Source organism: Lutra lutra, chromosome 4 (genome assembly GCF_902655055.1).
Source record: "Lutra lutra chromosome 4, mLutLut1.2, whole genome shotgun sequence".
Classification (NCBI taxonomy): domain Eukaryota; kingdom Metazoa; phylum Chordata; class Mammalia; order Carnivora; family Mustelidae; genus Lutra; species Lutra lutra.
Genome location: NC_062281.1, coordinates 100270075 through 100282740, shown reverse-complemented (window position 1 = coordinate 100282740; position 12666 = coordinate 100270075). Strand labels below are relative to the sequence as shown.

The 12666-nt window shown below is 38.8% G+C and overlaps 1 protein-coding gene and 1 pseudogene across 5 annotated transcripts in view; one reads left to right on the top strand and one right to left on the bottom strand.

Annotated features, from left to right (window-relative positions):
- Positions 1–12666, top strand: part of LRIG2 (leucine rich repeats and immunoglobulin like domains 2) — a 68003-nt gene that overhangs the window by 23466 nt on the left and 31871 nt on the right. For 4 of the 5 annotated variants that reach the window (XM_047726845.1, XM_047726844.1, XM_047726843.1 and 1 more), the window contains exon 2: positions 11755–11820. In XM_047726845.1, the coding sequence (XP_047582801.1) occupies positions 11755–11820 (66 nt within the window). Of the gene's footprint in view, positions 1–6621; positions 6641–11754; positions 11821–12666 lie in introns of those variants that run through there. The other variant, XM_047726847.1, reaches the window with a different exon arrangement.
- On the bottom strand, positions 8782–9066 carry LOC125099079 (40S ribosomal protein S27-like; annotated as a pseudogene).

The window sequence follows — 12666 nt, the reverse complement described above, 5'->3', positions numbered from 1 at the left end:
GTGAATAGAATTTAGTGGCATCTCAGTGCCGGTGAGGCTTTAGTTTAGGGTGATTCTGTAAACTACGAGAGGGAGCATGTAAACTCCAAAAATGTCTGTTTTGTTCATGTCTGCTTAGTGTGTTGCCTGGCAAATGATGGGTATCAAGTCTTTGTTGACAGGTTTATTGTAGGGCAAGCAAAGGAAAAGAATTGAGAGAATCTTAACAGAACACCCTCTGGCCACAGGCTTTGGTTTATTCGATTTCTGGATGAGTGCAGTGATTCTCAGTGCTCACTGCACAATAAACTGTCACCTGGAGAACTTTCACAGAATACCAATGCTTGGGCTCCACACTCCACTGATTCTGATTTGATTGGTTTTGGGGTGAGACCCCAGCATCAGTATGTTCGAGTCTTCCCTGGTGATGCTGCAACAGTGATGGAGAACCACTGAACCACAGACAGTTGTTGCTTATTGAATGTTAATTGAGATCTGTGTTTCGCTTAATTCTTTGAAAGTCCTTTATGCTTTGAAGGACATTTATTTTTATAGAGAATATTGTCCTTATGTTTCATTAGATTAAAAATATTTTGCATTTCTTGATCTACAAAATACAATAGCACACGGATATTCAGAACTTATTTGTATATTAAGATAATCATTTCTTCCTGATGCTAGAAAATACATTTACCTCATCTTTGGTCCATGACCGTTCATATGGTATATTTTATTTTTTAAAGGTTCTTCAATCCTAATGGAAGATGGGCATTTAGCAGTAGAGAAAAACATATCATATTAACAGTTTAGCAAAATATTTTTGAAAAATATCTGAAAATTTTTATCCAGTACTTTTTCTGTGCCAAAGTAAGTGACTCAACTTGTTTATTCTGTAATATTCCAGTCATCAAAAGTATTAAGATGTTCAGCTGATGCAAATAAAAAATAAAAGCAATTTAAGTAACTACATCCTATCTAAATTATTAATTTCATGTTTGGGACAAAAATCAATGGAACAGAATTGTTAATGCAAACTTTACTTTGCTATCAGCCTTTAAAAAAAAAAAGTGTGTATATTCTTTACCTTTCTCTTTTCCTTGTCCTTCCCCAGCTTTTCCCCAAAGAAGAAATTATGTTATTTGTAACAAAATTAACTGCAGGAATAACTGTCAGAATAACTAGTGGTGATTAGCAGTTTTAAAGTTAAATCGTAAATAATGCAATATCAGTGAAGTGTGGTATAAGTAAGTTTGTAACAATACTTCTTAACTTTGGGTTCCTTGTACATATTTTTATTTTTTACCTATCTGTTTTCAGGATCACTATTTTATCTTGCTTGTATAATCAGAATCTTGGCAGGTTGCTGCAGGAAAAGCATAACCGACCATGAGCCATAAGTATGCTTATTTGTGCCATGTTAAACTATGTGGATATTAAGGAATGATGGATTACATTAATAATGAGAACCCCAACTGATGCTTGGCTTTGATTAGACCTTCCTTTTCTACCAGTAATGTAGATGATAAGATAACGTATTTTAATATCTACTCCTAAAAATTTTTATAATCTAAAAATATGTTCTGATACAAAGATGTGAATTCAATTGATATGCAGAAAATGCTTACTAATAATGATGGAAAATGCATAGTTTTTTGTATATTTTCATGTATAAGCAGCAGCATTTGTTTTGCTATTGCTGAATTATTTTATTAGTATGCTATGGTTTTGTACTGCTTGCTAAAATTTCAACTCTCTTCACTGGCAGGAAATTTGAAGGCCAGACACTAGGTTCTAAAACGGAGTTTACTGTTTCATAAATCAGTCTAAAAACAGTCTAGTATGTTTACATTTTCCACTTTCTGAGGCATATTACTGATTAGGAATATAAGAGAACCATCTAGTTACCTTTTTTTCCCTTCCGTCCAGTTCATAATTAACCTGATTTGGTCAGTTTAGAGAATTATTCTGCAAACATTCTGTGGGAAGAATTCTAATCCCCCTACCCCCCCTTTTTTAAAAGGTTTTATTTATTTGATAGAGACACAGTAAGAGAGGGAACACAAGCAGGGGGAGTGGGAGAGGGAGAAGCAGGCTTTCCCCTGAGCAAGGAGCCTGATACAGGACTCGATCCCAGGACCCTGAGGTCATGACCTGAGGTGAAGGCAGACGCTTAACGACTGAGCCACCCAGGTGCCCCAGAATTCTAACTTCTTAGAAAAGTAATTGAATTAAAATCTTTTCTAAGGGCACCAGGGTGGCTCAGTGGGTTAAGCCTCTGCCTTCGGCTCAGGTCTGGATCTCAGGGTCCTGGGATTGAGCCCCAAATGGGGCTCTCTGCTCAGCGGGGAGCCTGCTAACCCCTCTCTCTCGGCCTTCCTCTCTGCTTACTTGTGATCTCTTTCTCTGTCAAATAAATAAATAAAATCTTAAAAAAAAAAAACCTTTTCTAGCACATTCTTAGTTGAAGATAGATCTTATATGTGAGTTTATTATTATTTTTAGATAATATTTTCCCATGGTAAACTATTAAAACAGTACAGGAGCATATAAAGTGCAAAAATAACAGTTCCTTTGTTCTGCCTAAGGAAAACCCACCATTAACTGTTTCTTGGGTATACTTCTTGAAGTTCTGCGCGCACACACACACACACACACACACACACATCTTTTTTCTTTTCTTTGAAATGCACATGTGCCTGCACACACATGAAGCCATACTATGTACCATACATAAATAAATATGTTATTTTTGGGGTGCTTGGGTAGTAGCTCAGTCAGTTGAGCGACTGCTTTCAGCTCGGGTCATGATCCTGGAGTCCCAGGATCAAGTCCCACACTGGGCTCCCTGCTTAGTGGGCAGTCTGCTTCTCTGTCCCTTTGCTCCTCCCCCTGCTTGCGCTCTTTCTCTCTCTCTCTCTCAAATAAATAAAATCTTAAAAGAAATTTGTTACTCTTTTTTACTGACTGCAGAGATTTCTATTTTATGGAGCTTTCCTAAGTTATTTAAGTGATCACATTTTAATAAACAATTAGATTTCTTTTTATTTTATGATTTTGCAATTCCAGTAAATTCCTGGTAGATACCTCTTCATAATTATGTGACCATATATAGAATAGATCTGTAGAGGTACAACTGGGTTACTCTAAAACATCAAATCTTGTGGTATAGGTATGTACTTCAATAACTTGACTAAATGGTGGTTTGCCTTGTTTTTGGAATCTTATAAAATTGGAATTCACAAGCAATATTTAGTTTACTACTTTTAAGTTAACGTAGAGTAGTTCCAATTAATTAAGGTTTTATCTTGGAAAGTGGATTGTGTCTGCATATATACAGATAAATACTCAGAAAAAGTAACAGTGCTTGACCATCATTCTATTTCAGTCCAGTAATAACTTATTATATACCTACTCATTTGTATGCTAAGCATTTGGTATATATTCTTTAATCTCCTGAGCAGTTGAGTGAGATCAGTATAGTGTTCTTTTTTTTTTTTTTTTTAAGATATTTTATTTATTTATTTATTTGACAGACAGAGATCACAAGCAGGCAGAGAGGCAGGCAGAGAGAGAGGAGGAAGCAGGCTCCCTGCAGAGCAGAGAGCCCGATGCGGGGCTCGATCCCAGGACTCTGAGATCATGACCTGAGCCGAAGGCAGAGGCTTTAACCCACTGAGCCACCCAGGCGCCCCAATATAGTGTTCTTATTTAACGTTAGAAGAGACTGAAGATTAGAGACATTGGATGCTTTGCCCAAGGCCCCAAAACTGGTCATGTGGAAACTATCCTTTAATGTAACTGTACATTGAGCACTACATCAAAAACTGATGATGTACTATATGTTGGCTAATTGAATTTAAATTAAAAAAATATATATAACTGTAGAATTCGTATTTCCTGTTTTGTCATTGTATTCCTTCTAGTGAAGCAGTAGTTTCAGTCCTTAAGAACCCAGTGAAATAAAATGGAAGAAAAGAAAACTTCCCTCTGATTCTTGAAATGAATGCTGCCATCTTCCTCCCACCTCCAACTTTTTGGAGTATAAAAAGTGTTGTACGGTGTATTACAAATAAATAGAGTAAATGAAGGATAGAAGACTTAATTTGGAATCACACTATGCTTCATGCTATAATAAAATCTCATTTATCCTAAAAATAATTTACCTAGTATCTCTAGTCAAAGCATTTCTTCATAAAGGAGCTGCTCAGACTCTTACTCAGATCTCATTTACTCCTACTTCAGACGTTCAAGCACTGGGGTTTCCTAGCTTATGGCGGTTGATTAGAAGCAACAAATTAGGGGGTGCCTGGGTGGCTTAGTGGGTTAAAGCCTCTGCCTTCAGCTCAGGTCATGATCTCAGGGTCCTGGGATCAAGCCTTGAATCGGGCTCTCTGCTCAGCGGGGAGCCTGCTTCCCCCCTCTCTCTCTGCCTGCCTCTCCACCTACTTGTAATCTCTGTCAAATAAAATCTTTTTTTTTTTTTTTAAAGCAAATTAAAAAAATTTCAGGTAGTGAAATTCTTGCTGACATTTCCAAGAAGGAATAGCTTTTGGTGTAAAGCTGGTAGTGGTACAAGAAAATCAAACCTAAAGACAGGATTTTAAGAGTTCTTTTGGGGGACGCCTGGGTGGCTCAGTGAGTTAAGCCGTTGCCTTTGGTCACGGTCCCAGGGTCCTGGGATTGAGGCCCGTGTCGGGCTCCTTGCTTGGCAGGGAGCCTGCTTCTCTCTCTGCCTCTGCCTGCCTCTCTGCCTGCTTGTGCACTTGTTCTCTCTCTCTCTCTCTATGACAAATAAATAAATAAAATCTTTAAAAAAGAAAAAAAGTTTTGGAATCCTTGTCTTCAATATATTTCAGGAGTACTCAAGGTCATCAACTTGTTTAAATTACAGTATTACAACTCATTGTAATGATAATCCCGAGTATTATTTTTAAAAGTAAATTATGCTAGATACACTTTAATAAGACAGGGATTTCTTTTTTAAAATTTTTTAAAGATTTTATTTATTAGAGAACAGTGTGTGTGTGCGCTCGCACGCAAGCGCTTGCCTTGCCTGCATTTGGGCAGGGGGAGGGGCAAAGGGAGGGTGAGAGAGAGAGAGACTCTCCTGCAGACCCTGCGCTGAGCCTGGAGACTGGTGTGGGGTTCTGTCCCACCATGGTGAGATCATGACCTGAACTGAAATCAAGAGTTGGCCACTTAGCCGTCTGAGCCACCCAGGGGCCCCTGACCTTTCTTTTGTGAACAAATCCCTGTCTTGGGTGCCTGGGTTGCTCAGTCTGTTAACTGGCCAACTCTTGATTTTGGCTCAGGCCATGATCTTGATTGTGGGATCAAGCCTCACATCAGGCTCCATGCTCAGTGCTGGAGATTATTTCTCTCACCTCCTGTGGCCCCCCACCTTGCATGCATGTGTGCTCTCTCTCTCTCTAAAAGCAAAACAAAAGGGCAAATTATGCTGGATAAATACGTACAGCATTGACATACCTAAACTGTTGGATATGATGTATTCTTAACTGAGAAGGGGGCCCTTCTCAGTAAAGTATTGTTGAAATTCTCAGCATAGTCTATTAGTGCTGCAGATTCTCAAAAAAGATTGATGATGACTTAAGTGCACACATGTGACTGGGCAGAAGAAAACCTCTGCATCTCTGTTGCTGTAGGACTTTTTTGCAATTAGCTTGCAGATTTTGATTCCCTTCCTCTGAGTGTTGTGATTGCTCTGTACATTCTATAAATTATTTACACCCTGATGGTACTAAACGACTACATTAATGGCACCTCTGGCTCCACATGATATCAAGAACTTTAATAATTCATTACTTATTACAGCTACATCCCTGTAAATTAGCATGAGTGGGAGCTGAGTTTACAACATTGAGATAAGGCATTCTCTGAGATCCTTACTCTCTAAGCATTATATCCATAAATATTCAGATATTAGTGATGTTTAAAAATAAAGGAAAGAAAAAAAAACAGATTATTGACTGTTACAAAGCTAGACTCTTTAGGTTTTGTTTATCAAGCATTAGATTACTTCAAGGTTTTGTTTTGTTTTGTTTAAAGATTTTATTTATTCATTTTACAGACAGAGATCACAAGTAGGCAGAGAGGCAGGCAGAGAGAGAGAGGAGGAAGCAGGCTCCCTGCTGAGCAGAGAGCCCGACGTGGGGCTCGATCCCAGGACCCTGGGACCATGACCCGAGCCGAAGGCAGCGGCTTTAACCCACTGAGCCACCCAGGTGCCCCTCAAGGTTTTTTTTTTTTTTTTTTTTAAAGATTTTATTTATTTATTTGACAGAGATCACAAGCAGGCAGAGAGGCAGGCAGAGAGACAGGAGGAAGCAGGCTCCCCGCTGAGCAGAGAGCCCGATACGGGACTCGATTCCAGAACTCCGAGATCATGACCTGAGCCGAAGGCAGCGGCTTAACCCACTGAGCCACCCAGGCGCCCCAAGGTTTTTTTTTTTTTTAAGATTTTTTTTTCTTTTCTTTTTTCTGACAGAGAGACACACACAGAGAGAGGGAATACAAGCAGGGGGAGTGGAAGAGGGAGAAACAGGCTTCCTGCTGAGCGGGGAGCCGGATGTGGGGCTTGAGCCCAGGACCCTGGGACTGTGACCGGAGCAGAAGGCAGACGCTTAGCGACTGAGCCACCCAGGTGCCCCTACTTAAAGTTTTTAAGTACATTTTAGGGATATTCAGGGTGAAAATATTTGAAGGACAGTTCTCTATTTCAGGACTTTTGCTTAAAAACAAAAAACAACCCTGACAAGCCTGTATTAACTTATGCAAACTAAATGGAATTAATGATTTGCACCTGGGAAGAATGGCGAGAGACTTTAAGTATCCAAATACTTTTTTTTTTTAAGATTTTGTTTATTTGACAGCAAGCAGGAGAGAGAGCGAAAACACAAACAGGGGGAGCCGAAGAGGCAGAGGGAGAAGCAGGCTTCCCATTGAGCAAGGAGCCTGCTATGGAGCTCCATCCCAGAACTCCGGGATCATGACCTGAGCTGAGGGCAGCCGTTGAACGACTGAGCCATCCAAACACCCCTCCAAATTCTTAATCTTTAAGAGTTTTACATCTCATAATCGAAATCTTCCAATTTTAGTCTTCTTCAGACTTTTTGAAATACTTTATTTTTTATTATTTATTTTTTAAAGATTTTGTTTGTTAGCACATGTGAGAGCACAAGAAGGGGATCCCAGCAGCAATGGGAGAGGGAGAAGCAGGCTCCCTGCTTAGCATGTGATGTGGGGCTCAGTCCTAGGACCCCGAGAGCACAACCTGAGCTGAAGACAAATGCTTAACCAATTGAGCCACCCAGGAGCCCCTTGAAGTACTTTAAAAAAAGAAATAGAGCATGGTTATGGAAAGCAAGGATGTGTGTGCACTCTCATATGCACATGTTGTGATTAAATTCCAGAGGGAGATTTAGGTATGAAAGAGTGCATACATTACTAGGGAAGAAGGGGAATGGTTGAGTTGATGTTCAGTCTATCTTTAGTTTTCCAGTGATGCCACCTGAGTATTGTAAATGCTGCTTTCAAAAAAGACAAAAAGGTTACTACTATAGTTGATAGTTTGTAACCCTAGTACTTAGCACAGTGCCTGGCACATGGTTCAGTAAATGTTTATTGCATGAATACCTGATGATCAGATCAATCCATATAATTTTAGACACCTGGTTTTTTGTGTGTGTGTGGTTTTTTTTTTTTTTTTTAGAGATTTTATTTGACAGAGGAACAGCGAGAGAGGTAACACAAGCAGGGAAAGTCGGAGAGGGAGAAACAACTGACTGATCCACCCAGGCGCCCCAACACCTGGAATTTTGATAACTCAAACAGCTATACAGATTTATACTGTAGTAGTCTCCCTTCCCCCATCTTCACGGGAGATACATTCTGAGACTCCCAGTGGATGATGCCTGAAGCTGTAGATAGCACTGAACCCTATATACTCTGTTTTTTTTCTTATATATACCTATGATAAAGTTTAATATATAAATTAGGCACCATATAAAACATTAACAGCAATAATAAAAAAAATTCTAACCATATACTATAATAGTTACATGAACGTGATCTTTCAAAACACCTTATTGTACTCACCCTTCTTGTGATGATGTGGAATGATAAAATGCCCATGTGATGAGATGAAGTAAAGTGAGTGATGTAGGCATTGTGAGCTAGCGATAGGGTCTTCTGCTCCAGAGCACAGTTGTGAGCAACTGAAACCATGGAAAGCCAAACTGCGAATAATGGGGAGTGGGGGAACTACTATGGTTGCTTTCTGTGATAGTACTTCTTTGGGAGTGTATTTTAGTTCACTGTTAGTGTTTTAAAATCCCACCTAATGCAGATTTGTCAAAGAAGGGTCCAGAGAGCCTCATTATGGGGTTCTGACCTCTGAGGCATATAGTTTTTTTTTTTTTTTAAATCCATCCATAACCAAAACTTTATTAAAAAATAGACAGGGGGTGCCTGGGTGGCTTAGTTGTTAAGTGTCTGCCTTCTGCTCAGGTCCTGATCCCAGGGTGCTGGGATCGAGCCCTACATCTGACTCCTTGCTCTGCAGGGAGCCTGCTTCTCTCTCTCCCACACCCTCTATTTGTGTCCCCTCTCTCACTGTCAAATAAATAAATCCTAAAACAAAACAAAAACAACTGAGACCAAAATAGAACCATTGTGTACCTTACAAAATTAAACATAATTACATTATTTTGGTAGATAACTGGAATTACTGGACTGATTAGGCTTTCTGCCATATGACACAAGTTCAGGAGGTTGTGTGGATCGCTAGTGTTGCTTTCTTCTAAGTGAAGAACACCCTGTGAGTCTGGCCTTTCCTTCGGTTGGCTTGCACAGCAACACTGTTGAACAACCCCCACAAATAAAGACCATCTGAGCATGGTTGAAAACCGTGGTAATCTTGTAATCTTGTAGCAACCTGGACCTTTTACATCCATAAAATAGGAATGTGGGCTTTGAACTAGCTGTTTCTTTTTATGTTTTTTTTTTTTTTCTTTTCCTTTTCAAGGACAGGTATAGTAAATCTCTAGCCAAAGCCTGTTGATCTTTCATGAGCCCAGACAGTCTGATCTCTAACGTTGACACCCCTTGTGAGCAGCAGGAGATTGGGCTTGCAGCATTTGAGGCATATATTCTTAAGACAGCATTATCCTGTAGAGAGGCTCCAAAGTATTTCCAGTATCCTTTGAGTTCCATCAAAAAGCCTTTAGAAGTTCTTCAAAGAGATAGAGAAAATCACTCCTTCCCCCCAGTAGAGACACTGGACAGTTTTCACTGATACTTAATACAAAGTAGCTTATACCATGTGTGAGTTGGGTTAACTTGTTTTAGATTTCTTTAATGATAGTTTTCTTTAAAAGTGATTATTGCTTTAAAAAAGGGGGGTGTGTGCCTGGGTGGCTCAGAGGGTTAAGCCTCTGTCTTTGGCTCAGGTCATGGTCTTGGGGTCCTGGGATCAAGCCCTGTATTGGGCTCTTTGCTTAGCGGGAGTCTGCTTTCCCCTCTCCTCTGCCTGCCTCTCTGCCTGCTTGTGATCTCTCTCTCTCTCTCTGTGTAAAATAAATAAATAAAATCTTAAAAAAAAAAAAAGTGATTATCTGGTCATTGACATCCATGAGAGAACTGTAGGAAATGAGTATAGTCAACAGTTACATTGCCAGAGAGATTAGGGTTTGGGAAGGCATTAGAAGCACTGTTACGATTAAAATGAAAGCTCTTAATCTGTAAAAGGGGGGAAAATAAATTTTAGCAAGCATCAGATATGGAATTAAATCATACTGGGCTAGCCTGCGACACAGGTGATAGTTGCCAGACCAGCCACTTAGAGCAGAATGTGGACTATCTCACTTAAATTAGAAGAGCTGAATTTCTTCTTTAGTTGACATGCCACAAAAAATATCTTTTCACTTCTATAAAATCCAGTGTTGTTTAGTCACAACTGTGAGTTGGATGAAAGTATCTGAATATAAGATTTTTATGAGGAGTAAATTCCTATTTTTATCTCTAGCATTTCCCAGCACATACCTCCCCTAGTCATGAGTGTCCTTGAGCTGATATCTGGTGCCAGGTATCTTAGAATAAAGTAGAACTGTTGCGGAAAAGGAATGGTTTCATCTAGCCTTAATTATCTTACGGTGTAAATTAAGCTTCTAAATGAACGTGGCTAAATTTTACAGATGGACAGAAATGAATCTAGCTGAGAACAAATTGTTCTGCGGTGATAGAGACATCATTCAGACCTGTGTGCATCTGTCAACTGCCTGTGGTGGCACAGTGAGATAAAGTGATCTGTAATGTTTCTCTAGTGTATCCCTATTGCTAGCCATATTGTAATGTATAATACATCTCTTGGGCAGACAGCTTGTGTGGGCTGGATTCCACTTCAGCCTTGTAAAGATGCCAGGAAGCATCAAGGTGAATTTTTAAAGCCTATTTAAATATTTAGACTTGTGACTAATTTCAGTGAAATCTCTGCTATATCTAACAAACGTACTTGCCAAAAGTGAGATGGATTTTCAAGTTTATGGCTTCCTCACTTATTAGCTGTATGGCCTTGGATTGACAGATTATTGCTCTCTGCCTGTTTCTGTCTTAGGCAGGCAAGGATTGTGAAGGTATTTGCCTCGTAAGGTTGTTGGGTGGATTTAGGCAGTTAACGTGTATGTATAAAGTGCATAGAGGAGTGCCTGATGCTTAATGAATGTTAGCCACCACCACTACCACCAATCATCATCATTAACATAATTTTGGAGATGGATTTCTCTTCCCCGGAGCTGGATTGCTTTTTATAGGAAGACCGTATCTCTATTAAGGATATGGTCAACTTTAGTTCTAATGTAGAAGCTCATTATCTTGACTTGCGAAATCAGTCTTTTATCTACTGCTAAAGTATAATGCAGTACATTACAATATTATTTTGTAATATGTAAATACTTTAAAGTACATACAATACTTTATGTTACTTTAAAAAGTGTATTTTCTTTCAAAAATATGTAAAGTGTAGTTCATTACAATAAAAGTAGAAGATAATCATAAAAAGGATGAAAGAACTTTATAATGTTGCTGTGGAATGGTCTACCAGATGTATTGTTAAGTGAAAAGACTAAGGCAAATTAGTGCATAAATTACTCTACCGTTTTTGTAAAGATTTGCTGGTGCGTGCGTAAAATATCTGGCAGGCTGCTCAAGAAATGGTATATTTTCGGGGCGCCTGGGTGGCTCAGTGGGTTAAAGTCTCTGCCTTTGGCTCAGGTCATGATCCCAGGGTCCTGGGATCGAGCCCCACATCAGGCTCTCTGCTCAGCAGAGAGCCTGCTTCCTCCTCTCTCTCTCTGCCTGCCTATCTGCCTACTTGTGATCTCTGTCAAATAAATAAATAAAATCTTAAAAAAAAAAAAAGAAATGGTATATTTTCATTTGTTGCTGTTGGGGATGGAAATCATAATGGCTGGTGACAGGGTGGGAGACTTAACTGTATTTCCTTTTACACTTTTTGATTATTGAATCGTGACTGTATTCCCCAGTTAGTTTTTAAAAAAGACCTCATAAAAATGAAGAAAAAGTAAAATAGCTATTTTGAAATCTAGATATTTATTCTTTATAAACATTTCTTTTTGTGTGTACTACTCAAATTCACATTCGATGGGGCTTTTAGATTACCTTTTAGTTTAGTTTAGTTTTTTTTCCCGTTAAGTCTCTTTTCCAACACTGAACTAAGAATGATCTTTTGTCCTCCATTAGGGATCTGAGTCATAATCGGTTGTCTAACTGGAACATCAGTTTGGAATCTCAAACCTTACAAGAAGTGTAAGTTACTTTTATTTGTTTAAATTTAAATTAAACTCTTAGAGGTGGATTTAATGTATTACGAATTTGAGGATGTTCAATCAGAGATGCTGTCCGAAATTGATGGAAAAAATTTAAAAGACATTTTTTAATCTAAACTTGTCTTTGGCTTTGCTACCATTACAGGCTCTCTGGGCGTTGCACTATTAGGTTGGTGATTAGTTGCAAACTGTGTAGAAATATTATTCTATCTACTTTCTTGGGGCCAAAATTTAAGATCCCCCCCCCTTTTCAGAATAAATATATTTTGCATGTTTCTTGCTGGATTCAGCCAGTGAAGTTCTCTGTTGTTTAAACTTTTTCATGTCTTGACTTGTCTTGAGATACAAGCATCATATCTAAAGTAGAGTTATGTGGGGATGCCTGGGCGGCTCAAGTTGGTTAAGTGTCTTGACTTTTGATCTCAGGTAATTATCATTATCTAGCCCCAGCATTGAACCTACTTAAAAAAAATGAGTTACCTGAAATAGAGTATTTTTGTATTGTCTGTAGTGTGATGGTTAATACAGTTCAATTTTCCACTTCACTAAAGTTTTTCCTTTAATATTGAGATGTATTATTATGTATTTTTTGGAGGAAATTTTCTGAAATACTATTAATATCAGTTATTGCATTGTGATGTTTCCAGAAGCACAAGTATTGAGCCCTTTTGCCTCTATGCTAAAATGCAGAACCTTTGGACTTATTTTTCTTTTTTGATTTCTTGCTGATGGGGTTAACTTCTTCATGTGCTCATTGTCCTTGAATTCCTTCTGTCTCTGCTCCAAATTGACTGGTTTTGATCTGCTTTGCACTGAATAAACAATT